This window comes from Pelodiscus sinensis, chromosome 18, assembly GCF_049634645.1.
Source record: "Pelodiscus sinensis isolate JC-2024 chromosome 18, ASM4963464v1, whole genome shotgun sequence".
In the NCBI taxonomy this organism is placed as follows: domain Eukaryota; kingdom Metazoa; phylum Chordata; order Testudines; family Trionychidae; genus Pelodiscus; species Pelodiscus sinensis.
Window position 1 is genome coordinate 2,533,012 of NC_134728.1, and position 26,875 is coordinate 2,559,886.

The 26,875-nt window shown below is 50.4% G+C and overlaps 1 protein-coding gene across 2 annotated transcripts in view; it reads left to right on the plus strand.

Annotated features, from left to right (window-relative positions):
• Positions 1 to 1,237: 1,237 nt before the first annotated feature.
• RAD21L1 (RAD21 cohesin complex component like 1) overlaps positions 1,238 to 26,875 on the plus strand; it is a 59,362-nt gene continuing 33,724 nt past the window's right edge. Inside the window, exons 1-6 of one of the 2 annotated variants that reach the window (XM_075900900.1) lie at positions 1,238 to 1,351; positions 10,598 to 10,774; positions 13,779 to 13,908; positions 17,461 to 17,560; positions 19,428 to 19,534; positions 19,857 to 20,042. In XM_075900900.1, the coding sequence (XP_075757015.1) occupies positions 10,601 to 10,774; positions 13,779 to 13,908; positions 17,461 to 17,560; positions 19,428 to 19,534; positions 19,857 to 20,042 (697 nt within the window). In that variant the 5' untranslated portion in view covers positions 1,238 to 1,351; positions 10,598 to 10,600. Of the gene's footprint in view, positions 1,352 to 1,374; positions 1,505 to 10,597; positions 10,775 to 13,778; positions 13,909 to 17,460; positions 17,561 to 19,427; positions 19,535 to 19,856; positions 20,043 to 26,875 lie in introns of those variants that run through there. The other variant, XM_075900899.1, reaches the window with a different exon arrangement.

The following is a 26,875-nucleotide window of genomic DNA, read 5'->3' on the forward strand; positions in this document are numbered from 1 at the left end:
TGTTCTGCATTCACTTACACCAGTATAATTTTGCCCGAGTTCAGAGGAAATAGTCCTGCTTCACACCAGCATCAGATCAGCTTTCCATTCTATGGGCCAGATTCCATTCTCCTATATTCTAGTGTAAACACAGAGTAATTGCATTGCAGCTAATAGATTTATAGCCATATTAACAAAAGCAGCATTTGGTCCTTTCTTAATGTACCTTTCTTAATGTCATGGTGATAGGTGTTGTGTAATTAATACATCATTGCACTGTTTTTATTAATTGACAATGGTTTATTGTGTCCTGTGGATGTTAGCTTAGGCAATTGGACATCCCATTGAGCAAAGAATATAGCAGAGTAGGGTATATAGCTTGATGGGTATGAATGCACATTTCAGACTGGTGGATATACTCGTTGGTCTCTTGCCATTCAAGTAAACCGAAGATTTGCCATTGACTTCAAAGGGAGCTAGTGACGAAAGATTTTTAAGGGCAACCAACCACTGTAAATTGCATGAGCAGATTTAGCAAACATATTTCTTCACTGACAGGAAGGGCGAGTTTCAATAAAATTCAGACCCCTTTCCTAGAGGTGAAGGCTGTTTAAGTTCATTTTGAACTAGGCACAATAGGCAAATTGTGGATGTGTGTTCGAAATGTTGTCCCTTATGTAGGTCTGTTTGTTTTTCTTTTAAAGATAGTTTCAAAACTCAGGGCAGCATAATCAAACATATTGCCAGAAAAAACAAATTCCTAACATCCTGCGCCTAACGTGAGGCATGTATGTCAGCAATTGCAGGAGCTAGGGCTTAGCTCGCAAAAAGCTATTCATAAATAAAATAATGATTATGATGCTGACAAAAGAATGGCATTTTGCGCTGATAGGACACCTTTCCTCTCCGGCTCTCAAAGTGCTTTACAATGGAGTCTGGTTACCTGGGGGCTGATTGCATGCCAGGGGGAAAACAAGGCAGAAAGAGCCGTGGCTAACTCGTGTTTACCCACCGAGTCAGTGCAGGGATAAGTTAAAGCACGTGTGTCCGGTTGCATGTTGACATGATCCATGCATGCCGCATGGTACACAGCAAAATGCAGGACAATGTAGCACTTTAAAGACTAACAAGATGGTTTATTAGATGATGAGCTTTCGTGGGCCAGACCCACCGTTTGCACCTGGGGGTGGTGTATGTTTCTGGCAGGCGCCACACCCACCAGCGCACAAAGCCCTGAAAACAGCGGCAGCCAATGCAAGCAGCTCCCACCCGCAACCCCTCTAGCGTGGCTAGGCCGAAGCGCGCGCGCACAGCCGACCGTGCGCGTGCTCCCGGGCAGCTCCCGGGCGGCAGAGCGCGAGCGAGTTCCCAGGTGCGCGCGCCCACTCTGGGCCCCTCGCCAACGGTAGCGGGTGCCTGGTGGCCCAGTGCGCATGCGCAGGCGGGAGGCGTTGGTCGGGCTGACGGCGGCGGGCGCTGAGGAGAAACGCACGGGCTACGGGCCGGGGCTGCCGCTGCTCTGCGTGTACGGGCTCCCCGCGGGCTATGGCTGCGCCCCCCCCCCGTGTGCACCCCGCCCCTCACCCCCTGTGTGCGCCCTCCGCCCCAGCCCCCCCGCCCCTCTGTGTGCCCCCCTTCTCCTGCCCCTCACCCCCTGTGTGTGCCCTCTGCCCCCCCTGCCCCTCTGTGCCCCCTTTCTCCTGCCCCTCACCCCCTATGTGCACCCTCCGTCCCAGCCACCCCTGCACCTCTGTGTGCCCCCTTTCTCCTGCCCCTCCCCCCTGTGTGCGCCCTCCGCCCCAGCCCCCCCTGCCCCTCTGTGCCCCCCTTTCTCCTGCCCCTCACCCCCTGTGTGCGCCCTCCGCCCCAGCCCCCCCTGCCCCTCTGTGTGCCCCCCCTTCTCCTGCCCCTCACCCCCTGTGTGCGCCCTCCGCCCCAGCTACCCCCTGCCCCTCTGTGCCCCCCTTTCTCCTGCCCCTCACCCCCTGTGTGCGCCCTCCGCCCCAGCCACCCCTGCCCCTCTGTGCCCCCCTTTCTCCTGCCCCTCACCCCCTGTGTGCGCCCTCCGCCCCAGCCACCCTGCCCCTCTGTGTGCCCCCCTTTCTCCTGCCCCTCCCCTCTGTGTGCGCCCTCTGCCCCAGCCACCCCCTGCCCCTCTGTGTGCCCCCCTTCTCCTGCCCCTCACCCCCTGTGTGCGCCCTCCGCCCCAGCCCCCCCTGCCCCTCTGTGTGCCCCCCTTTCTCCTGCCCCTCACCCCCTGTGCACCCTGCCCCTCCCCCCCTGTGTGCGCCCTCCGCCCCAGCCACCCCTGCCCCTCTGTGCCCCCCTTTCTCCTGCCCCCCACCCCCTGTCTGCACCCTCCGCCCCAGCCACCCCCTGCCCCTCTGTGTGCCCCCCATTCTCCTGCCCCTCATCCCGTGTGCGCCCTCCGCCCCAGCCCCCCTGCCCCTCTGTGTGCCCCCCTTTCTCCTGCCCCTCACCCCCTGTGTGCACCCTCTGCCCCAGCCCCCCTGCCCCTCTGTGTGCCCCCCTTTCTCCTGCCCCCCACCCCCTGTCTGCACCCTCCGCCCCAGCCACCCCCTGCCCCTCTGTGTGCCCCCCTTTCTCCTGCCCCTCACCCCCTGTGTGCGCCCTCCGCCCCAGCCCCCCTGCCCCTCTGTGTGCCCCCCTTTCTCCTGCCCCTCACCCCCTGTGTGCACCCTCTGCCCCAGCCCCCCTGCCCCTCTGTGTGCCCCCCTTTCTCCTGCCCCTCACCCCCTGTGTGCATCCTCTGCCCCAGCCCCCCTGCCCCTCTGTGTGCCCCCCTTTCTCCTGCCCCTCACTCCCTGTGTGCCCCCCTTTCTCCTGCCCCTCACCCCCTGTGTGCGCCCTCCGCCCCAGCCCCCCCTTACCCCATGTGTGCCCCCCTTTCTCCTGCCCCTCACCCCCTGTGTGCACCCTCCGCCCCAGCCCCCCCTGCTCCTTTGTGTGCCCCCTTTCTCCTGCCCCTCACTCCCTGTGCCCCCCTTTCTCCTGCCCCTCAACCCCTGTGTGCGCCCTCCGCCCCAGCCCCCCCTGCCCCTCTGTGTGCCCCCCTTTCTCCTGCCCCTCACCCCGTGTGCCCCCCTTTCTCCTGCCCCTCACCCCCTGTGTGTGCCCTCTGCCCCAGCCACCCCCTGCCCCTCTGTGTGCCCCCCTTTCTCCTGCCCCTCACCCCCTGTGTGCGCCCTCTGCCCCAGCCACCCCCTGCCCCTCTGTGTGCCCCCCTTTCTCCTGCCCCTCACCCCCTGTGTGCGCCCTCTGCCCCAGCCACCCCCTGCCCCTCTGTGCCCCCCTTTCTCCTGCCCCTCACCCCCTGTGTGCGCCCTCCGCCCCAGCCACCCCCTGCCCCTCTGTGCCCCCCTTTCTCCTGCCCCTCACCCCCTGTGTGCACCCTCCGCCCCAGCCCCCCCTGCCCCTCTGTGTGCCCCCCTTTCTCCTGCCCCTCACCCCCTGTGTGCGCCCTCCGCCCCAGCCACCCCCTGCCCCTCTGTGTGCCCCCCTTTCTCCTGCCCCCCACCCCCTGTGTGCGCCCTCCGCCCCAGCCCCCCCTGCCCCTCTGTGTGCCCCCCTTTCTCCTGCCCCTCACCCCCTGTGTGCGCCCTCCGCCCCAGCCACCCCCTGCACCTCTGTGCCCCCCTTTCTCCTGCCCCTCACCCCCTGTGCACCCTGCCCCTCCCCCCTGTGTGCGCCCTCCGCCCCAGCCACCCCCTGCCCCTCTGTGTGCCCCCCTTTCTCCTGCCCCTCACCCCTGTGTGCGCCCTCTGCCCCAGCCACCCCCTGCCCCTCTGTGTGCCCCCCTTTCTCCTGCCCCTCACCCTCTGTGTGCGCCCTCTGCCCCAGCCACCCCTTCACCTGTGTGTGCCCCCCTTTCTCCTGCCCCTCACCCCCTGTGTGCACCCTGCCCCTCACCCCCTGTGTGCGCCCTCCGCCCCAGCCACCCCTGCACCTCTGTGTGCCCCCATTTCTCCTGCCCCTCACCCCCTGTGCACCCTGCCCCTCACCCCCTGTGTGCGCCCTCCGCCCCAGCCACCCCCTGCCCCTCTGTGTGCCCCCTTTCTCCTGCCCCTCACCCCTGTGTGCGCCCTCTGCCCCAGCCACCCCCTGCCCCTCTGTGTGCCCCCCTTTCTCCTGCCCCTCACCCTCTGTGTGCGCCCTCTGCCCCAGCCACCCCTGCACCTGTGCCCCCCTTTCTCCTGCCCCTCACCCCGTGTGCACCCTGCCCCTCACCCCCTGTGTGCGCCCTCCGCCCCAGCCACCCCCTGCCCCTCTGTGTGCCCCCCTTTCTCCTGCCCCTCACCCCATGTGCACCCTCCATCCCAGCCACACCCTGTGTGCGCCCCTTTCTCCCGTCCCTCACCCCTTGCTATCCTGTGTGCGTCCCACGCCTCCCTCACCCTCTGTGCCCCCTTTTTCCTGCCCCTCACTCACTCTGTATACCCTCCGCCCCAGCCACCCCCTACACCATTGTGTGTGCCCCGCTCCTCCCTCACCCCGTGTGCACCCCCACCCTTCACCCCAGCCACCCCGTGCACCTCCTTTGTGCACCCCGCCCCTCATCCCCTGTGTGCGCCTCAGCCACCCCCTGTGTGCCCCGCACCTGCCTCACCCTCTGTGTGTGCCCCCACCCTCTGCCTCAGCCACCCCCCTTCTCTCCTGTGTGTGTCCTGCGCCTCCCTCACTGTGTGTACCGCCACCCTCTGCCCTTCACCCCAGCCACCGTGTCCTGAACTCCTTGTCCCCACCCCCTCCCTGCACCTCCTGTGTGCACCCCGCTCCTTCCTCGCCCCCTCTGTACACCGCCACCCTGTCCTGCACCCCCTGTGTGCACCCCGCTCCTCCTTCACCCCCTGTGTGTACTGCCACCCCTCTCCTCCCTCACCCCCCTGTGTGCAACCCTCTCCTCCCTCACCCCCCTGTGTACACTACCACCCTGCCCTGCACCCGCTGTGCGTACCCCGCTCCTCCTTCACCCCATGTGAACAACACCACCCTGCTCCTCCCTCACCCCCTGTGTGCACCCTGCTCCTCCCTCACCCCCTGTGTGCACCCCGCTCCTCCCTCACCCCCCTGTGTACTACCCTCCTGTGTACTGCCATCCTGGCCTGTACCCCCTGTGTGCACCCCGCTGCTCCCTCATCCCATGGGTGCACTGCCATCCCGCCCTGCACCCTCTGTCCCCTGCATCCCAAAACCTTCATGCATTTGCCAGGCTGGGCATGGGTAACGGGGCGGGATCACTGGTTGATTCCCTGTTCTCTTCCCTCCCTCCCTCCAGGGCATCTGGCACTAGTCACTGTTGGAAGACAGGACACTGATGTCCTTGGGACCTTGGGTCTGACCTAGATGGACCTTGGGTCTGACCTGTCTGGCTGTTATGTATTCCCCCACCTATCCCTGTCCTGTACCCCCTGTGTTCATCCCTCACCCTCTGTCCCTGCATCACAGCCACTCCACCCTCAATTCCCCACACTCCAGTTACCCCCCTCCCTGCACCCGGGGTCCTCTGTCCCCACGTACCCTCACCCTGTGCCCCGGGTGTATGCCACATCCTCAATCCCCAAACCCCAACCACCTCGCTGAACCCCTTGTGTGTACCTCCACCTTCTGTCCCCCACATTCCAACCCTGCAACTCCTGTGTGCATCCCACACCCTAACCATCTTTCCCTGCACCCCTGGTCCTCTGTCCTCACCTATCCCCGCTCTGCACCCCCTGTGTGCATCCCACATCCTTCACCCCCCTCACTCCAACCACCCCACCTGTACCCCATGTGCACCCTGCACCCTCTATTTCCTGAACCACAATTACCCCATCCTGCTTCCATGGTCCTCTATCCTCACCTACCTCTTTGTGCACCTAACCCCATCTATCCCCTCCCTGCATCCTTTGTGTACACCACACATCCTCCATTCCCCTCACCCAAACCACGCTGTCCTGCACCCTGTGTGCACCGTGCACCCTCTGTTCCTTGAACTACAATTACCCTACTCTGCATCCACTCTCCTCCATCCTCACCTATTTCTTGTGTCCACCCTACCCCACCTATCCCTGCCCTGTATCCCTTGTGTGCACACCACACTCTGTCCGTCCCCCTTACCCAACCACCCCACCCTGCACCCTGTGTTCCCCTCACCGAACCCCTCCACCTGCAGCCCCACATCCTCCCCACCCTGCATCCCTGAATGCACTTCCACATTCTGTCCCCTGAACCAGTTACCCCACCCTGCACCCTCAGTTCTCCATCGCTACGTACCCCTGCCGTGCACCCCATCCTACATCCCTCTCACCCCAACCAACCCACTCTGCACCCCTTGTTTACATCCCCTAGTCTCCATTCCCTGCACCCCAACTGCCCCTGCCCTGCACCTGTTCTCCTCCATCCCTCCATCCCACACCCCCTGTGTGCATACCATCCCCGACACCCCAGCCACCCTAATGTACACCCCCTGTGTGCACCAGCATTCCAGCCACCCCACACTCGGTACACTTCTCATCCTATGTCCCCCTCACCTCAATCACTCAGTCTGCAACCCTGTGTGCAGCCTGCATCCTCCGTTGCTCACACCCCAGCAACTTGCCCTTCACCCCTGGTCTTCCATTCCCACCTACCTTGGGCCTGCACCCCCGTGTGCATTCCTGTCCTCTGACCCTCTTCCCACTTTACCTTCCCCCCATGTGCACCTCACATCCTCTGTCCCCTGCATCCCAATCCACACCACCCTGCCCCCATGTACACTTCCAGCCCTCCGGTCCCTGCACTGCCAGCCACCTCATCCTGTATCTCCTACTTACACTCCACACTCTGTCCTCACCTACTCCGGGTGCACTCTCCTGCCCTCCACTCAACTACTCTGTACTCCCTTGCTCCCCAGTTACCCTCGCCCTGTATTCCTCTGTCCCCTCCTATGCTGCATCCTGCACTCCCCAAATACTTCTGCTTTGCACCCCTAGGTATATCCCATCCCTCACGCTAGTTACTCCCCCACCACGCACCCCCGCAAACTACCCACACTCTCCACCCCCCTCATCCCCAACTACCTGCACCTTGCACTCCCTCTGTGCACTCCAGGCCCCCCATCCTTCTCACCCCTGCTCTGTACCTCACACACCTATATTACCCCCCTCATAAACACCACACACCCTCCGTCACCCTCACCCCCTACTATCTTTCATTCTGAGTTCCCATGTGCTCCCCAGGCCCTCTAGCCCCCTCAGTCCTGTTTTTCACCCTGCATGCCCTATGTACACCCCACACCCTCTGTTCCCCTCATCCCTGCTTTGCACTCCATATCCGCCATCCTTCTCACCATTGCTTTGCATACTGCACCCCCTTACCCTACGTACCCCACCTAGCATACCCATATACAACCCATGCACTCCACCCCTTCACCAATATCACCACATACCCCACCCTGCACCCCTTACATCCCTATCTTGCACACTCCATGCCCTCCACTCCATACACTCCTGCATATTCCATCCAGCATCCCCTGCTCCGTATAACCTGTACTTCATTCACTCCATTCAACCCCCATCTTACACCCCATTTATTGTATCACCCTTACCCCATACACCTGCACTGCATAGATACGCCAACCTGTTTTCCCCATGGCTTGTACAATCTTACCCCATACATCCACATGTATCCTCCCACCATGTATTCCCATCAAGGATGTAAAATTGCATTTAATCTGTTAACTGGTTAAATGAAATGTTTAACCGGTTCACCGTTATCCCTGTGTGTGGGGGCTACTTTGGCCAAGGTGAGCTGGAGCACCCCGCAGCATGGCACAATCTCTCAGCTCCTATTGGCTGGAAACCACAGCGCAGAGAGCTATGTGAACCAGCTAGCCATTTTGAGCCAGGGGCTGTGGCAGACAGGAAGTCTGCCTGAGGGTCCTGCTGGCTGGAGCCACCTGGTTAAATGCCTCCTGACTAGAACCTGCACCTAGTACCTCACCCTCTCTTGAACCCCAACTCCCTGCCTCAAGTCACCACCTAAACCCTCTGTACCCTCTCCTTGTCCCACATCACAACACCCTCCTAGATCCTGCACCCCATCCTACATCCTATTGCCCCCCGCCCTATACCCTATAATATCCCTGCCCCTTCACTCTTTTCCCCATGTACCTCTCTCATTCTCTATGCCACCCTCCTATTAAACATAATCCATCATCCCTGCCCACATATCTTCTGCATCTTCCCCTTCTCCCTGTGCCCCCTTCTCACATCCTTGATCCCTTCTCATCCTATACTCTTTCCCCCTACATGCCATATAATACAGCTCTCTTCCCCATATACCTCTTTCACCTCATTCTCTGCTACATGTTTGTGGCTTACAATCTACTTCTCCCACAAACTTAGATCATAGCTGCTCCCCTAATCTTCGCCCCTACACATTTTTCCACCCTCCAATTTTGTTTCCCCTTTCCATCTACCCCTGCATCTTTATTTCTCCAGACCCCCCACTTATCCTGTTCTTTCAAACTAAACAAATCTTAAGTGGGCAGCACGTTTTGAAAACATTCTCTTCCATGCACCAACAAATTTAGTGATTCTAGATGCTTCACATTGAGTTGTGTGTCTGCTAATGAAATGAGTGTTCCAAATCTCACCCTCACACCCTCTGATGTGTATTGTTTCATGGGGTTGTGGCACACTCAAAGAAGTTCAAGAGGCTGTAAGGCTAGTTGGTGATGATTGGAAAGAGGGGATGAAAATAAGTACTCCAAACTTTGTTCTATTCCTGTCTGCTTTCATGTTATTCCACATCTATTGCTGGATCTGCTCATCTTCCTGTGAACTGGATCCCCATGCTAGTGAAACCTTCCCAATTTCCAGATTTATCCCTACACAAAAGAGAACCCTTGCAGCCCAAGCTTCTTCCTATCATATTCATGCTTTCATGAAAAGCTGCCTCTTAACTCAAAATTGTCACATTAGCACATACACACACACACACACTCTCTCTCTCTCTCCTTCCCTGATGAGCCTCCCAGTGCTATGCAACACTTATCCAAGGGGTATGGAAAGGTCTCTTACGTGTTAGCTGTGTTCTCAAGTTCCTTCCTTCTTTCAAGACTTTAAAGAAACTTTATAATTTCTGTCATATCATATAAACCCACTTTACAGAATGAATAACAGTGACACTTTTCAATATGTTTAAAGTATGAAGCAGTAGATTGAGGTGAAAGAGGAACAATAGGTGGCTATTCGCAAGAAGGAACTAGAGGAATGGTATTCGGAAGAGGATTGCAAAAGTAGCTGCTTGTACTTTCAGCAGATCTATGGTATTCTCTTTGCTCCCTCCTTTTCTGAAGATCATTGCAACATTTTATAAAAGTGCATCTTGGGAAGTCTGTGCCCTAGAATGTCCTCTGCTGTGACTCATTGGTACTTCAGAGGCAGTGGCTCCTTTCTTCAGTGGGGAGCCCAAGGAGTACGGTGGTCTTTTTTCAGCCATGATGTGGTGGAAAACAGTCAAATGGCTGTTTCTTGAATCCATGGGTCATGAGATAATAATACTTAAATCTTTTATAGCACTTTTTATCTGTAGATTTCAAAGCATTTTGCGAAAGAATTATTCCTGTCTCTACCCACGCTGAGAAGATAGAAACAATCGCTTCTTGCCTTTATAAGCTAGCACTACAAAAGAAAGAAATGTTGGGTTTTACCTCATGCCCCTGTTTTCCTTTCAGTATTGATTTCCTTTTATATCTCCTACTTTTTCTCTTTTTTTGGCCTATCCCCTTTTCTTCCTCTCCATTTTATTAATTTTCTCTGCATTTAAGTCTTCCCTTTTACTGAAAACACTTTTTAAATTTTCTTTCATTCGTTTGTTTTTTAGCATGCCAGAACATATGTGCAATATTAAAGCAGTCTAATTTATTCTGATATCTCCGAGAGTGGCAAATATAAGATGCTTGAGAGGAAGGCATAAAACTTCTATATACCTAATTATGTTTTTGTTTCCTGATATGTGTTGTTCTTTTGCTTTACCTAATACACTCTGCAATATTTTCCCTGTTCTCTTGTTTTTGTTCGCTGTCCCTCTTTCCACTTCTTGTGTGTGTGTGTGTGTGTGTGTGTTCTGTTACCATTCTCTGTCAGAATAACCAATTCAGGTTTTTGTACTACTGGGCCAAGTACTTTAAAAAATAAACATTCTGTTTAAAAAATAGAAACACCTGCTATTGGATTTCTGACTCAAATGTTCAGTGTGGCTTACAGTTTATCTCTTTAGTTAGGGTTACAGATTATTTGACGTACGTCTCTATCAAGACAAGAGGCTTCTAATAATTTACTAAAAGATCTAGATTTTTACAGAGCTTAGGGCCCACAATTCACATGCATATATGTAGTTGCCACCATTAAGCACAGAAACAGCTAATCAGGCACATTTTCATGTCTAATCATACAATTTCTACACACAATAGGATTAATTGCACAAACATTTTGCAGGCCTAAACTGCCTAAAAATCCAATCCAAAGTATTTTATCCCTTTTATCTTATAATGAACATTAACATAATTTTTCTTTAATCTCCACTAAAACTCTGCATTCCCATTTTTAAGATTAATTCTTATGTTTTTCCCTAGTGCATGCAAGTTCAGTTACGGAGTGAAGGCAACATGTTTTATATGCATTTGCTTATGAACAAGCGTGGGCCATTGGCCAAAATATGGCTTGCTGCTCACTGGGAGAAGAAGGTCACAAAAACACACATATTTGAATGTAATTTGGAGACTACTATTGAAAAGATCATTTCACCAGGGGTATGTAGCCAATTATGATATTTAAGACCAGTTGTAGAAAGGTAGATCTTTTATTGGATAAAGAATATATCTACAGATTTTGTAAAGGTCCTTATTTGAAGTTAGGGAGACAAGGTGAGTGATGTAATATCTTTTATTGGACCAACTTCTGTTCATGCAGGAAACAAGCCTGTCTTAGAGATCTTCAGGTGTGGGAAAGTACTTGGTGTAGTTATTCAAGAGGGCGGTCGGGATTTACTGCCGAGGTGTTCTCACAGGTTCTGGCTCTGTTGATGATAACTAGAATGCTGCTTTCATGTGTGCTCAGTGCTGTGTGCTGTGTAGACTTGTGCACTTAGTCTCCACAGCAGACCCCAAGAGAGACCCAAAGACCACAAACCAGATAAGGATCAAAGGCTTCCGGCCAGGTTTATTGCTAAGCGAAGTACAGTAATAGTTGTCAATAGACTCTACTGAACCACTATGCATATGTACCCCATAGCAATGGAATGATTCAATCAGTTGGGAATTTCCACTGCCCCCTAGGTCATCCAAAGACTGTCCCCCCAAGACACCACCTTACATGCAGGTACAACAAATCACACCTCACTGCTGACAGATTACTACCCTCTGATGCTACTTAGATACCACCCATCACTCTGTACCTCATGGTTTTATTAGATCATCTCTGTGCATCATTCTGTCATTTTTAGACCCTTTCCTACACCTGAGTCTATAGTCTTTTTAATGAACTAGTGATATAATGCACTTTCCACTTATGACCAGTACGAATTATTGTTCTGCAGTCAGTACCTAGCACCAGTTAGTTTTTTGCACACTCAGCCCTGTTCATGCCAAGTTCAGTGGGCTGACACCTGCCTCTTGCTCACAGATATGTTTTGTCCATTGTTAGGGAGGCCTCAGGCCTCAGACCAGCCCTGTGCTGCACGGGCTTATGTTTTAGGCCTTCATCTTACTACACTCGGAGTGCCACAGCTAAAATAGCATGAAATGGATTGTTTAGCATAAGTAGTTATTAGGGCTGTGGTAGTGTACACAAATAAATGATTACCCTTCACAGTTACACACAGGCTCCACCACCCCTGTGCTGCTGCCTCTGTTTCAGAAGCAACAACACGGGAGTGGGGTTGGGGGGAGCAGGTGGGAGCTGGTACACGTGGGGAGCTGGCTTTTAAGCCAGCTCACTATGCATACTCCCCTTACCTCATGTTGCTGCCTCTGATATAGAGGCAACAGCACAGGGGGAGGGGCAAGCAGCTCTGTGGGAGCCAGTGCTCGTGGGAAACCAGCTTAAAATGTTCAGCGGTTACACATTTACCGTAATCAATGCATTTTAATGTCCCCAGCAGTTAATAGGGATGTAAGAATTTAACTGGTTAAACTCCCGGCCACAGATTAGTTATACAGTTAGGGATTTTTAAAAAAAATTGTACATCCCTAGTAGTTAACATATATGAAGGAACCCTCCAAGGTGAAGTGGGACAAAGGAAGAGGGGTAAGGCTGCTGGCGTGAACAGGTTGTTTATGGATCATAGATTGTTTTTAATAAGCAACAAAGCCAGACCCTCTGTTCCCATGATACTTAGTGGCTATTAGAATTATACATTTAATCTCCAAAGTTTATTTTCTTGTAGGGGTTGGGCAGGTTTCCTTTGATAAAAGGGACTGAGAGATCAAATACGTAGTGATCAGTTAGTGAAAAGTGTTCACCCACAGACATGTGGTGGTGGTGTTCTTTTTCTTTTTCCCATGATAATTCATGTGATATCATCATCATTGTTTTGCTTCACCAACATAGTTGTTGATGGGGAACTTACTGCACTGATGAAGTATGCCATGTATTGTAGTAGCCATGTGTGAGACAACTGGATTTTGAAAGGTGTGTTGTACTCATTGGAACAGTATAGATATGTCTGCAGATTTTGCATCTGTTTTTCTGGCTGGGTCTGGTGCTACTTTGAGATCCACGGACAGGGGCTGCTGCTGGGGTCCAGCCTCTCTACCGAGAGCTCAAGCCCACCACAGACAGAAGCTGCTTCACAGTAGCCTCCCCTGTTCCCTCCAGCAGAGGGACACGGGGCAGACAGCACCACAGAGCCAGTGCAAGGAGAAACCATCTTTTAAGCCGGCTTCTCCCCCCCCCCCCCCCCCCCCCCCCCCCCCCCCCGTTGCTGTCTCTGATACAGAGGCAAGCATGGGGGGGGGGGAGAATGCGTGCAGTTGACAAGATTAACTGATAAGCCTAGGCTTATCAGTTAATCGTATAGTCAACTGCACATCGACATCCCGAGTGTGGAGTGCAGCGGATGGTGGCATCTAGGAACAGGGTGGTGCCACAACTCTGTTGGCAGAGATGGGAAGGTGTTCTAAAAAAAGTTTTGGGACACTGGCTGTGAGGGGAGGGCGGTCATGCAGCTGCTCTGTCAGTGCTAGAAGCGGCTCCAGTGTGTTCACTTGCTGCTCCATATGTGCCCAACCCCTATTCAACTCCAGCTGAGACAGGGGTTATTGCTTGTCATGGTCCCAGCCTTCCCTGGCTGCTGGGGAGCCAGGCTGCCGTGTGGTGTGGCCCCAGGCCCTCCTGGGCGACTGGTCATTGTAGGCAGTTTTGCCTGTATTACCCACCACCCATGAACAAATGGTGGGTAGGGAGACAGAACAGAGAGGTGAAGTGAGTTGCCCAAGGTCAAATAGCAAGTGTGGCAGAGCCAGGAACAGAACCAAAGTCTTCTGAGTCCTAGTCCAATGTTTATCTACAAGGAATTGTCTTCTTTAAGTGATGATGACTCTTGATCTCCAACCCTGTGTTAACTTGAATATCTCAGTGCCAGATATTGTGTTATTTTATTGTTTAATTGAACTCCTTTTCTATGCTTAGTTTGCATAAAATTTATTCCAAGGCTTCACTGGTATACTTTTTGCTTTGTGTAATAATGGAAATGATTTTGTTTTAATAATTTGGCCAAAATAATAAGACTTATACAATTTTTAAAAATTGTTAAAGGTTAAAATTGCTCTGCGCACGTCAGGACACTTGCTTTTGGGAGTGGTGCGAATATATCATAGGAAAGTAAAGTATCTCTTGGCAGACTGCAATGAAGCTTTAGTGAAAATGAAGATGGCCTTTCGTCCAGGTATGTGCAGAAGTCTTCATTTCTCAGACCATATCTTTTATAGTGTCTCTTTAAATGTTCTTTGGGATAGTCCAGTCAGACATACATGATTGATTTCAAGAGAAGCTGGACTTCCTGGTGTATAAATGACTATTACATTTTGTTGTTTTAGTATATTTTGATCTTTTTTGGCTCCTTTATAGTGGAGGAACTAGTGACAATGAAGACAAAACTATCCTGTTAAATACAGATACTTTTTCATTGTTACTTCATTCCTTGTCCTTTCTAATCCGGACACCCAAATTCTCTGCTGACCCTAGCAGTTAGTGCCAATTGTGTTAGTGTTTTTGTAATCTACCAGGATGCAGACCACCACATTCATTTAAAATGTAGCATCTGTTAAAGTTTCCTTTTATTTGGGTACCTAATAAGGAGGTAGTATTGTCTCATAGTTAGAGCAGAGGACTATGAACAGTGGAACTTCCACTCTATTCCCATGTGTACCATTGAATAATTCTATCACCTTTATCAAGTCACTTAAGCTTTTTATGATCTAGGGCAGGTCTACACTTAAGCTGTTGACACTACATTCCTCTGGGGGAGCATCCAGTAACCCCATATTAATCATTTATATATAATTGTGATACTTCACAGGGCATGCTTTCTGTGAAATATTGGGAAAGGCTATGATCTGCTAAATGCCATTGTTCTATCTAAATATGGATATTATTAGTGCATATGAAGTTATGACGCTGTTTTATGGTGGTCACTAAAATATACTGTGATTTGGGGAAGTGCCAAGATATTAGATCCCTGGAGACTAGGAAAAGGAAGCCAATAATGCCTGGGTGGGTGGTGAACAACCATCAATAGTCATTGTCCAGAAAAGGAGTTACAAGTCAATGACTCACTTGCACAAGGCCACATACTGGGAGAATTGCTATGCCCTGGGGATGTCATCAGATAAACCACTGTAGCAGCACAGCTTCAGGGCTTCAGTGAAGATATTACCTATGCCAGAGGGAGATAGGCACTCCACCAGGGCTGCAAACAGCTGAAAATGAATTTTATGGACAGTATATAAAAAAATTACAGACATCCAACTTTTTTTAAGGACACATTCTTATGTAATATAAAGATGGTTCAAAAGGATAAAAATGAACAGTATTTAGTGTTTGTATTCATTCATCACAACAGTCACGTTGTTGTGCTACTTTAATCTACTTACTAGCCACATCAGCGTCCTCTTAATTCTCCAGTTTGTGATCATACATTGCAGTAGCCACACTGTCAACCATTGCTTTAGTAATTTTTCCAGATCCATTTTTGACAATCAGTAATCTTTCCAGCATGGGAGTGGATGGTTTATGTCTTAGATTTAAGTGACTAACCCGCTGCTACACGTGATTCGCCAGCTGAGGAGAGCCCAGCAGGGGTATGTGCTGCATGCCCACACACCCACCAAAAGTTGCTGCTCTGCTGATGCTATGATGCTGAAGAAGAGTTCAAAGCTGGAGGCAGAGAAGAGCAGCCCCCATCAGTTAGGTCTCTGCCAGGAGAATTTCCTTCCCCTCACCTGCCCCAGGAATTGTAGATCCCCTGAAGCTGCCCTGTAGCACAGAGCTCACCCCAAGCCAAAGGGGAGGGAATGCAAAGCTTGATTTTTTTTTTTTTTAACTGATATCTAAATGTTTTTACGGATTTTATTGAGAGATCCAATTTTAGCTCTCTTTTGTAGACTGTCCATGAATTTACTGATGGTTGGCAAGCCAGTACTCTACCTCTCCATGAGATGGTAGCTGTGTCAGTGGAAGAATTCTCCTGTCACATTGTCTGTACAAGCCATTTTGTTGTCTGTTCAGGTTGTCCATACAGGTCAGTTTCACTGTGTCACCTCAGCCATATCTAGAGTGTGGGAAGATTGACATTGTGGCGTTTGATTTAGTGGGCCTAGTAAAGACCAGCTAAATCAAACACTGAGGGCACCCCTGTCGGCATCAGTACTCCTCACTGTCGCAAGGAGTAAGGGAAGTTGACAGGAGTATTTCTCCCATCGACCTCCCATTGTGGGAATGGCGCCGAAGTTTGCCTTAAGGTACTTTGACTCCAGCTACGTTATTTACATAGCTGGAATTGCATACCTTAAGCTAACCTTCTCCCATAGTATAGACCAGGCCTTAGGGTGTGGATTATTCACACCTCTGAGCAATGTAGTTATGTCAACCTAATTTTCCTGGGTAGACCTGACCCTAGTGGCTGTCAGTGACCAAAAGCTTCCATGGCCTTTAGTGCTACTAGTAGTAGTTCTAGCAGATTTACAGCATTGCAGAACCTCTAACAATTTTCAATGGTACAGTACATTCGTAGGTATGCCAATAAATAGTGTGCCTCTAAAATGTACATAAATTAAAGATCAAATTCTATTTTGGACTCCTAGTGACAATGGCAAACTTTGTTTAGGTTGGCAACAGAACGCCCTGATTGATTTAGTCTTACTGTATACAGGCAGTCCCCGACTTACGTGGATCCGACTTACGTCGGATCCCTAGATACGAACGGGGTGAGGCAACTCCCACACATGCGCAGCAGCATTCCCGGGGCTCGCTCACCTGGGTCCTAGGATCCTCTTCCTCCTCGGGCGGCTCCGACTGGGGTCCCGCAGAGCTGCCGGGCAGAGGAAAAGTGCCTCCCCACGCCCGCTGCCCCCCCTGCCAGCAACAGGCTGCCCCCTCCCCTGAGCAACAGGCTGCCGAACAGACAAAAGCAGCCTCTCCGCCCCTCCTCCCCTCTATACATGCCGGGCTCCCGGAGCGCAGCAGCGTCCCCGGGGCTCGCTCACCTGGGTCCTAGAATCTACCTGCTCCTCCTCTTCGGCCAGCTCCAACTGGCCTCTGCCTGCAGCAGCTGGCCACAGGGACAGGGATCCCGCAGAGCTGCCGGGCAGAGGAAAAGTGCCTCCCCACGCCCGCTGCCCCCCCCCCCCCGCGGCCTCGCATCCTGCACGCCTCCCCCCTCCCCCCTGCCAGCAACAGGCTGCCCCCTCCCCTGAGCAACAGGCTGCCGAACAGCGGACAAAAGCAGCCTCTCCGCCCCTCCTCCCCCTATACATGCTGGGCTCCCTGGGCAAACAAAGACTCCACCAAAACAAACAAAGTGCTGGCCTCATTGTGTTAGCAAAAAAAGGACCCTCCTCCTAGAACCCTGGGTGGTGTGTGGAAATAAAGCTATTAGCTCAAAGCATGGTGCAGAGCTGTTTGGTATTTGATGAGTTACTCCTTTAGTCCTGAGTTTGTCACAGGGACAGAAATAGATGTGAAATCTTCTGAACAGGGGAACAGACAGCAAAACAAACATTAGAGGGGAGTTAACCTTTCCCTATGCTATCCAAAACTAAAAAAAATGTTTGGCTAGAGTTTCCCCTACAATATGTACCAGTTCCGACTTACATACAAATTCAACTTAAGAACAAACCTACAGTCCCTATCTTGTATGTAACCCGGGGACTGCCTGTATGCTTGTGAGAACATGATTGTTTATCACTGCTAATTTTGTTATGTTTTGCATTTCTTTTAGGACTTATTGATTTTCCAAAAGAGTGCTTTGAAGCTGCTTATAATTCTATTACATTGCCTGAAGAATTTCCTGATTTTGACACACAGCTGCCTGACTTGAGGTAAATGTTTCTCAAGGTTTTTTATATATTTTTTATATTTTGTTTGGCCTCATTCTTTCAGAGATAAAATGTATACTCTCGCTTGTTTTCTGACCCATATCCAACATACAGGTAGTCATTCTGGTTATTTGAATTTAATAACCTGATTCTTTCCTATTTTAAGATGTAGAATTATGTATTGGTACAGTTCTTCCAGTCACCTTTTATGAACACAGATTTTTTTCAGTTTAGTAGTTGTTTTTCTTTAGGCTTTAGAAGTTTTTCATTTTATTTATTTGAATGAATACTAGAGACAGAAAAGTTGAACTGCTTTCCTCCAAAGGAAGCAGCCCAAATAGCCCAGTTCATTCTTTTGTAAGAACAGAGTAGCTTGTATCCATGGCATAGCAGTCCTTTACAGCTAAGATATAAAATTGAATGTATTATTCTGGTCTTTTGCTCCCCTGGTATGCTCCCCTAGGGGTAACATGTTGACACTTTAAAGGTTATGAAGAGCTAGGAACTAAAATACTTTTTTCTGAATTACTTTAGTGGGGGTCAGAGCCAAGGCATAATGCACCTTCAGAGAGATTTCCCCTTTATGTCACAATACATTTATTTTGGATCTGAAAGTCTTTAGTGGGGTTTTTTTGTTGTTACAAATCTAATTTAAGAATGCCTGTAGCTTACTGATAAATAATACATAACTATTTTCAGTCTAATCAAATAGCACAGTGTGGCAATCTGTGAGGAACAATGATGGGTCTCCCTCTTTAAAATTACCTTAAGAGTTTATAGGATTTAATTTACAGGTGATAACGCTGTGTTGAGGAGTCCAATATGTGGCATTTTAACAGAAAAAAAACAGATCTTGTTTGTAAGAAAATTTTATAGAATTTTATAGAAGCTGAAGTTGGGGAAGATAAAAATGTGGTTGGTAGACAAAAAGAAGATTTTATAGAACATTATGGGGTGATATTTTCCCCTGTTAAGGGGATGCCCCCATCTTTTGTTAAGCAGGTTTGGAGTCAAGGGATATATCTTGATTACAGATTGCTCTTGGAGTTAGAGGTGGTATCAGTACACAGTAGCACCTCTTTCTAACTGCACTTAGCTAAATACTTTCTCGACAGTGTGGACCTTACCATAGTCATTGTACCTTTGTAACTTCATGCTTAGATTATTTAAAATTCCGTGCAAGCTTTTTTGAAGTAGGGATGTGAAATCCTATTTAATCAGTTAACCAGATTAACTGGTTAACAACTTAAATAGGTGTAAGTGGGGGTGGGGGAGCACTCCAGCTCCTCCCACCTGGGGCACACGAGGCTGGACCCACTGTGGGTGGGGGGAAGAAAAGGGAGGCTGCTCCAGGTGTCCCCTGCCTGTGGCAGGCGGGGGAATGCTCCAACCCCTGCTGGTTAACCGTAACTGGTAAGCATCACCCAGTAAGGGTGATGCTCACTGGTTAATCAATTAATCATTCACATCCCTACTTTGAAGATTATGTAGAACTTCAGCAACTACAGAAGGCAGCTGCCTGCTTGCTTTGAGGTATCAAATGTAGAGAGTATATAGCATCTATTTTCCAGTGGCTACGCTGTCTTCTTTTTAGCTTCTAGATGAAATTAGAAATGTCAGTTTTAATCAATAAAGCCCTAATTGGTTTGGGTTCTGGCTGCCTGGGGATTGCCTTTTTCCCTGAACAAGAATTGACATCATCTGGGGTGTTTTGGAGACTAAAAAGTAGCAATTTCATGCACTTTGTCTTTCTGAAGGAAAACAATGAGGTTTGAGTACCCTCTGGTAACAGGCTTTTTGCCTTCCAGTACCTGGGCCAGTGGATTACAATTTTCATGTGGGTTTTTTATATCTTTACATTTTTCATTAGTGCCATTGATGTTGCTGAACATTTTACTTTGAATCAGAGCAGACGTGAAGACATCACACTTCCAGAGGATTACGGAAGGACCATATTTCCCAGTGATGGGAATTTTGGTGAGAACAACTAATAAATTAGAATTTAGAATATAAAGAGTCCTTAATGTAAAGGAGACTCAAGCCTAGGATTTTGCCTATATTGTGCTTTCATTGGTAAAACTTTTGTCTGTCAGGAGATGAAAAAACTTCTCTCTGACTCGCTGGGAATAGTCTGCAAACAATAAGCGGCTGCACTGCATACCATGGCTGTAGCTGCACTTAAATTGTTCTGTAATGCAACGTTATTTTGAGAATTTTGTAAAACTCTGAGGAAATTGACAAGAATGCATTTCATCATATTGACAGAAGGAGTTGTCAATAATTATGTGTGTTTGTTCAGGTGTGGAGACCGAAATATTAAGAGGACATAGCTTCTTCAGTGATGACATATTGATGAGTACTAATAGTTTCTTGCCTGATCAGAGCTCATTGAGCCTCAGTGGAGACAAAGCTGTACTATGTGACAACACGCATGGATTCCTACACGATGGTTTTGGAGACGAAGATGTTCCTGGGGATATGATTGGTATGGTTTGTCGTAGATGAACAGAATCCAGTCAATTCTGTCCAAAGTATTTTTACTGTAAAAACTGTACACAAAATGTAAACAAAAATAGAATTTGCATTTGAAAACATTTTTTTCTGCAACTTACTGTTTTTCCCTTTTATGCTTTCAGCGTTTCACTATATATATCATCAATTTAGAGTAAAATATATCATGAGATAATTTCAATATTCCCATAATCAGGAATTATAAAACCAGGAGATTGAAAGTTAAGGTTAAACTTGAAATAAATTCAACTAAGATATAGAACTGCACAGTTAGGTGTACATTTATGCCAAAATTTTAAAGTATCTTTTTAAATTTGAACTCAATCTAGTTAACAATTTTCTGGGAAATTCTCAGAAAATTAATTCTGTTCCTAAAGAGTAAGTTTTGCAGCTTTGGGAAAGATATGCTGTATCTTCACATGTAACAAAGCTCTGGAGTTGCTGCTTCAAGTACAACACTGAGCTCTGCCTTTATGTCACCAAAAGTCGTGTATTTTGCGGGATTAAACTCTGTATAACTGCTTCTAAATAATTCATTATAATGGATTCTACTGGTCTACTTCATAAATAATGCTTTTAAAAACATTTGTATCTGTTTGTCCTGCTGACCAGATCACCTATGATTTATTTAATAGCTTTTTATTTGAGATGTAAATTTAATTTTGTGTTGATGCAGTGGGTATACCATAGGGTATTGTAAAATATTCGTTTTAATTTTCTAATGTACGTATTTAACCTTCCGGTGATTACTGCTGTCTTTGGCTATTCCTCTGTGTGCGCCAAGGGGATTCATTGGAGGGTTTTTAGGTGGCTGAGGAGCCCAATTCATGCCCTGCAGATTTTCCCACAGGAGTAACAGGTGTAATCTTGGAGGAGATATGGCTGTTTGTTAGACTGTGTCCTTTCTTTCCTTCCTTTTTTTGCTTCTTTGTCTCATGTTGAGTGTATCTATTCTTCTCCAAAATGAACTGTGGCTTGGTGTACAATGTGGCACTACTGTGTTCTGTTCTGTGCTAAGTCCTCCCAATTTGATAAGTAATGCCTCCCTTTTTAAGGGGTACAGGCAGTCCCCGGGTTACGTACAAGATAGGGACTGTAGGTTTGTTCTTAAGTTGAATCTGTATACAAGTCGGAACTGGCGTCCAGATTCAGCCGCTGCTGAAACTGATCAGTTCAACAGCGGCTGATCAGTTCAACAGCGGCTGAATCTGGACGCCAGTTCTGACTTACATACAGATTCAACTTAAGAACCCCAGGCATCCCCAAGTCAGCTGCTGCTGAAACTGATCAGCGGCTGATTCCAGGAAGCCCGGGGCAGGGGCTTCCTGTAGTCAGCCACTGGTCAGTTTCAGCAGCGGCTGAATCAGGACGCCTGGGGCAGAACAGCTGGGGTGCTGCCCGGTTGGTCCAGTAGCGCCCAGAGCGGCGCTACGGGACCAACTGGCAGCACCCCAGCTGCTGTACCACAGGTGTCCGGAGCAAAGCCACGGAGCACGGGGGCAGCGGGACAGCCCAGATGCGCCGTGGCTTTCCTGCTGCCCTTGGGCTCCGTGGCTTTGCTCTGCTTTGCTCCCCGTCCCCCTGGTCTGCAGACCAGGGGGACGGGGAGCAAAGCGGCGGAACACGCGGCTGGGCTGTCCGCTGCCCGCATGCTCCGGGGCTTTGCTCTGCTTTGCCCCCCCCCCCCCCCCCCCCGGTCTGCAGACCAGGGGGACGGGGGGGGGGGGGCAAAGCAGAGCAGCGCGTGGGCAGCGGACAGCCCTGTCCGCTGCCCACATGTTCCGCTGCTTTGCTTCCTCTCCCTGGTCTGCTGGAGACCAGGGAGAGGAACGGCCCTGTTCGTAACTGCGGATCCGACATAAGTCGGATCCGCGTAACTCGGGGACTGCCTGTACTTTCAGCATGTCTTTGAGGTGTTTCAACTGCCTCCGTGAACCGTTCTTTCCTGACTTAACTCAAGAGAACTGGGAGGTGAATGACAGGCATACATAATAAAGCAGAGTTGGTGTTTCATGGTCTGCACTTCTATATTGCTGATGTTGGCTACAAAAAGAACACTGGAGTGTATCAATCTTCCCAGCTGACCTTGAGAATCATCCTGAGGCAGTGCTGCTCCAACCACTTGAGAAGTTGTCAATAGGTTACCCAGGTTTCACACCTATATTGAAGGATGCGGATGACAGCTGCCTTATAAACTAAATTCTTGGTGCCTGTTTGCAGATCCCCATCACTGAAGACTCGTTTGAGTAGTCTTCCAAAGGATGCACTGGCACAGCCAATTTTTGGGTTCAGTTTGTGTCAATGCTGACTGTTTGGAAGAGGTAGCTGCCAAAGTTTGGAAAATGGTCTGTTTCCCAGGGGTTCCCTGCTGATGGTGATTTGTGGAGTGCAAAGAGTAGTTTGTGTAGCTGAGAGCTGATAGAATCATAGAACACTAAAACTGGAAGGAACTTCGAGAGGTCATCAAGTCCAGTCCTCTGCCCTCATGGCAGGACCCAGTACTGTATAGACCGTCCATGATAGATGTCTATCTAACCTGCTTTTAAATATCTCCAGAGATGGAGATTCCTCAGCCTCCCTAGGCAACTTATTCCAATGTTTAACCAAGATAGAGTACCTTGGTTTCTTCTTCGAGTGATGTCCCCGTGGGTGCTCCACTACAGGTGTCGGGCTCGTCCCGGCGCCGCAAACCGGAAAGTTTTGCTAGCAGTAGCCCCCTCCGGAGGACCGCGCATGTGCAGAGTGTCCCGTGGCGGTCGCGCCTTTTCTGCGTTGCGCGGTCCGACCCGCCAGTTCCTCCTAACTGTCCACGGCCGCAGATGGATTTGGAACACGCTCCTCTCCTGAGGAGAAATCGCATTGATATATTTAGATATTCTTTCCCAGTTAGCCCCTTCCTACTTAGTGTTAGTCAGTTATTGCTTAGATTAGTTAGTTAGTAGTTGATAGTTGAAAAAAAAAAATATATATATTATATATATTTCCTCTCCCGTTATAAATCTCTGAGGCACACTCTGGCGAGCCCCTCAAGTTGATCTTTCCCCGGAGACCTCCTCAGCAGACATGCCAGGCTCTCCGGGATTTAAGAAATGTGCTTCGTGTGGAGAGGCCATGCCCGTCTCTGGCCACTCCCATTGCATTCGCTGCCTAGGAGAGGGCCACATCCCCCAGAAATGTGGTCACTGTGCCAAGTTAACTGCACGCACAAGGCGCGACAGAGAAATGCGCCTGAAAATGCTGCTTTTCAATAAGGCCCTCCAGCCCCCGTCAGCAACAGAACGAGAGGATCCGGGTGCGCAGAAGTCTAAGGACAGGAGAGGCTCTGCTCCGTCCAAGAGCCTAAGTGCAACAGACGCACGAGGCTCGTCGGGCCACCCTCCCGCGCAGGGAGCGGTCAAATTATCGAAAGCCCGCAGCACATCAGTGCCGAGTCCCGCGCTCTCAGTGATATCGGTCCGGCCGGGCCGCCTGGAATCGGCGGCACCGAGTCTCCGAACGGCACCGCAGCCAGATACGGTGCGGTCCTTGGCACCGAGGCACTCGGCACCGTTGCCTCATGATCGCTCCCAGGCTAAGCCGGCACCGGGAGTCGACCCGGCACCGAAGCCTAAGCAGGCACCGAAGACTAAGCCACAGCCACCTAAGGCACAGGATACGGCACCGAGGAAACACTCGGCACCTAGGTCATCCCATTCAAGACCTAGTGATGCAGCTATCCCACACACTCAGGGCACGTCCGCACCAACACACACCGACCAACCATCGTGCACGGCCGAGCCGGCTCCGTGTATGGTTTCGGCACCGGCCCTTACGGCCCTACAACCCCATGTCTCTGAGAGTGACACGGCTCCACCATCCCCATCTTCGGCACCTCGGTCACCACATCTTCTGGGAGAAGTCTCGGAAGTTGCTTCAGTTGCCTCGATTCCGGGTAGCCCGGTCCCCCAGACTCTACCATCCACGGCGGTGCCGACTAAGGCGCAAAGGAAGATCCACCATCCTTGCACACCTTCTCCAGGTTCAGATAGAGCAACCTTCTCTCCTGGGCCATCGCTCTCAGCACCTCAAAGACGGCAGGACCATTACTACGATTATTCCCCTACGTATCGCTATTACAATTCCCCAAGGCGATCCATTATACTGCCTCACTATCACCGCACATACTACTTGAGATCCCCGTATCGTTATTCATACTGCTCACGATCCCCGCGATCTCCTCCTCACTCCCGTTACTATCGCCACAGGAGCGCCGCTTCTTACTGTCCGCAGTATTCACACCGTGGTTCTCGCCATCGTATGCACACCTCGCCTCATTCTGATCGTTCACGTTCAGTCACAAGGCACTCACCTTTGTCCCCAGACCGGCAACAATTATATTCGCCACGGCCGACTACCCAGGGCTCTATTCCGCCGGCTCAACGCCCACCAGCACCTACCGGGGATGCGTCAACTACTTCCGTCCCGCATGACGATACCACTCAGTCACCGGTGGCAGAGCATCAGCCCGTGGCCTCTCCGACAGATGCCGCTTCTTCTTCCCCGGACGACGCGGTTTTTAACGACGAACCTCCTCTTACGGATGACTACAAGCAATTTCATGAACTTTTCAAACAGGTAGCACATTCACAAAACTTGGTGCACCTCTGGGGCACCACCAAAACACCATGCCCTCCTTAGAAACTTGCAGCAGTCCAGCAAGTCAAAACTAGCTCTTCCCTTCGATGCCGCTATCCTGGAAGTAGCTAATGACATCTGGCAAACCCGACATCTATGCCCCCTACCAATAAACGTACAGACAGAAAATACTTTATTGATGCAAAAGACGCAGAATTTCTTTTCACTCACCCCGTACCAAATGCCATCGTTGTCGACGCAGCTCAACAAAAGGCAAGGTCCGCACAAGCGAGAAATTCCACCGCGGACAAAGAAGCCAAGCGTCTGGACTTGCTCGGCAGGAAGGTATATTCATCGGCAACAGCCACATTAAGGATGGCAAACTACTCCGCCCATCTTGCTATCCATGACTTCGATAACTACTCGAAGTTGGTGCCGTTGATACAACATCTTCCTCATTCCAAGAGAGACGTACTGAAATCCATTGTGCAGGAGGATTACACAGTGGCCCGTAATGCACTCCAGATATCTCTGGATATTGTCAACTCAGCTTCCCGCACTACGGCGACATCGATTGTCATGCGACGTGACTCTTGGCTCCACCTGGCCTCTGTGCCAAAAGATCTACAGCCAAAGGTGGAAGACCTTCCGTTCGACCGAGCGTCCTTGTTTGCCCAAAACACGGATCAAGTGTTTCACTCTGGAAAGGACTCCCGAACCACGTTAAGAACTCTCGGGATGTACACTCCGCCTTTCAGGCGCAGGAGAGCTTGGCCGTATAACAGACAAAGGCCTCCTTCTCCTTCTCCTTCTTCTCCTTCTCCTTCTTACCAACGCTTTAGACCTTACGACCAACATAGACAAAGGCAGCGCCCCCAACGCCGCCGCCAGCAGCCTAACAAAAACCACAACCAGCAACAACCGCGGCAGCAGGTTTGACGGACTTGTCGAGGGTCTGCGCACCATCCCCCTACTGGAATCCTCAACACGAGTAACCAAGCTCTTCCACCACCGTCTGAACCCTTACTCCCTTCGTTGGTTCGCCATCACCACGGACCGTTGGGTCAGGGAGATCGTAACCTCTGGACTCACCATTCCGTTCTCAACTTTACCTCCCACCAACCCCCCATTCCTGTCCCTTTTCAGGGACCCCTCTCACGAATCCCTGTTACGTCAGGAGGTCATGCACCTGCTTACCATAGGTGCGGTGGAAATAGTTCCTCCCGAGTTTCGAGACAGAGGTTTCTATTCCCGGTACTTTCTCACCGAGAAGAAGTTGGGGGGATGGAGACCAATCCTGGATCTTCGCGGCCTCAACCGCCACCTGCGAAGACACAGATTCAAGATGGTTACTCTGGGTTCTATTATCCCAGCACTACACAAAGGGGATTGGTTTGCATCCCTCGATTTACAGGACGCATACTTCCATATTGCCATCCATCCAGCTCACAGGAGAGTTCTACGCTTTACCGTGGGAGACGATCATTACCAATACACGGTGCTCCCCTTTGGCCTATCCGCAGCCCCAAGAGTTTTCAAAAACCATGGCAGTCGTAGCTGCGTACCTCCGTCGAGCCGGCATCACCATCTTTCCTTATCTCGATGACTACCTCCTCACGGCCTCTTCGAGACAAGAGACCGAGACCGCAATTACCCCTACAAAAGGTATCTTCGACTCTTGGACTAATTATCAATCTTCCAAAATCTACTATGATTCCCACCCAGTCCATCGTTTTCATTGGAGCCAAACTAGACTCTACCACCGCTATGGCGTTCCTACCTACAGACAGAGCCGACACCGTACGGGACCTATCGAGCGTCTTGCTTACGGCCCTGACAGTCTCATACCTTACCTGCCTGAAGCTGTTAGGCCACATGGCCTCCACCACGTATGTCATAACCTACGCTCGCCTCCGCATGCGATGTCTACAACATTGGCTCCTTGTAGCCTACAAACCGGGCATTACCAATATCAACGGTCTCACACCTGTCCCTGCCCGTGTCAAGGAATCGCTCACATGGTGGCTCCAACCGGCCAATACTCTGGCGGGTGTTCCCTTCTGGATCCAATCCCCGTCAATCCAACTTACCACGGATGCGTCCCTTGTAGGCTGGGGGGCACTATGCTGCACTATCGGGTCCAAGGATTATGGTCCCACCAAGAATCCCTACTTCACATAAACTTCCTGGAAC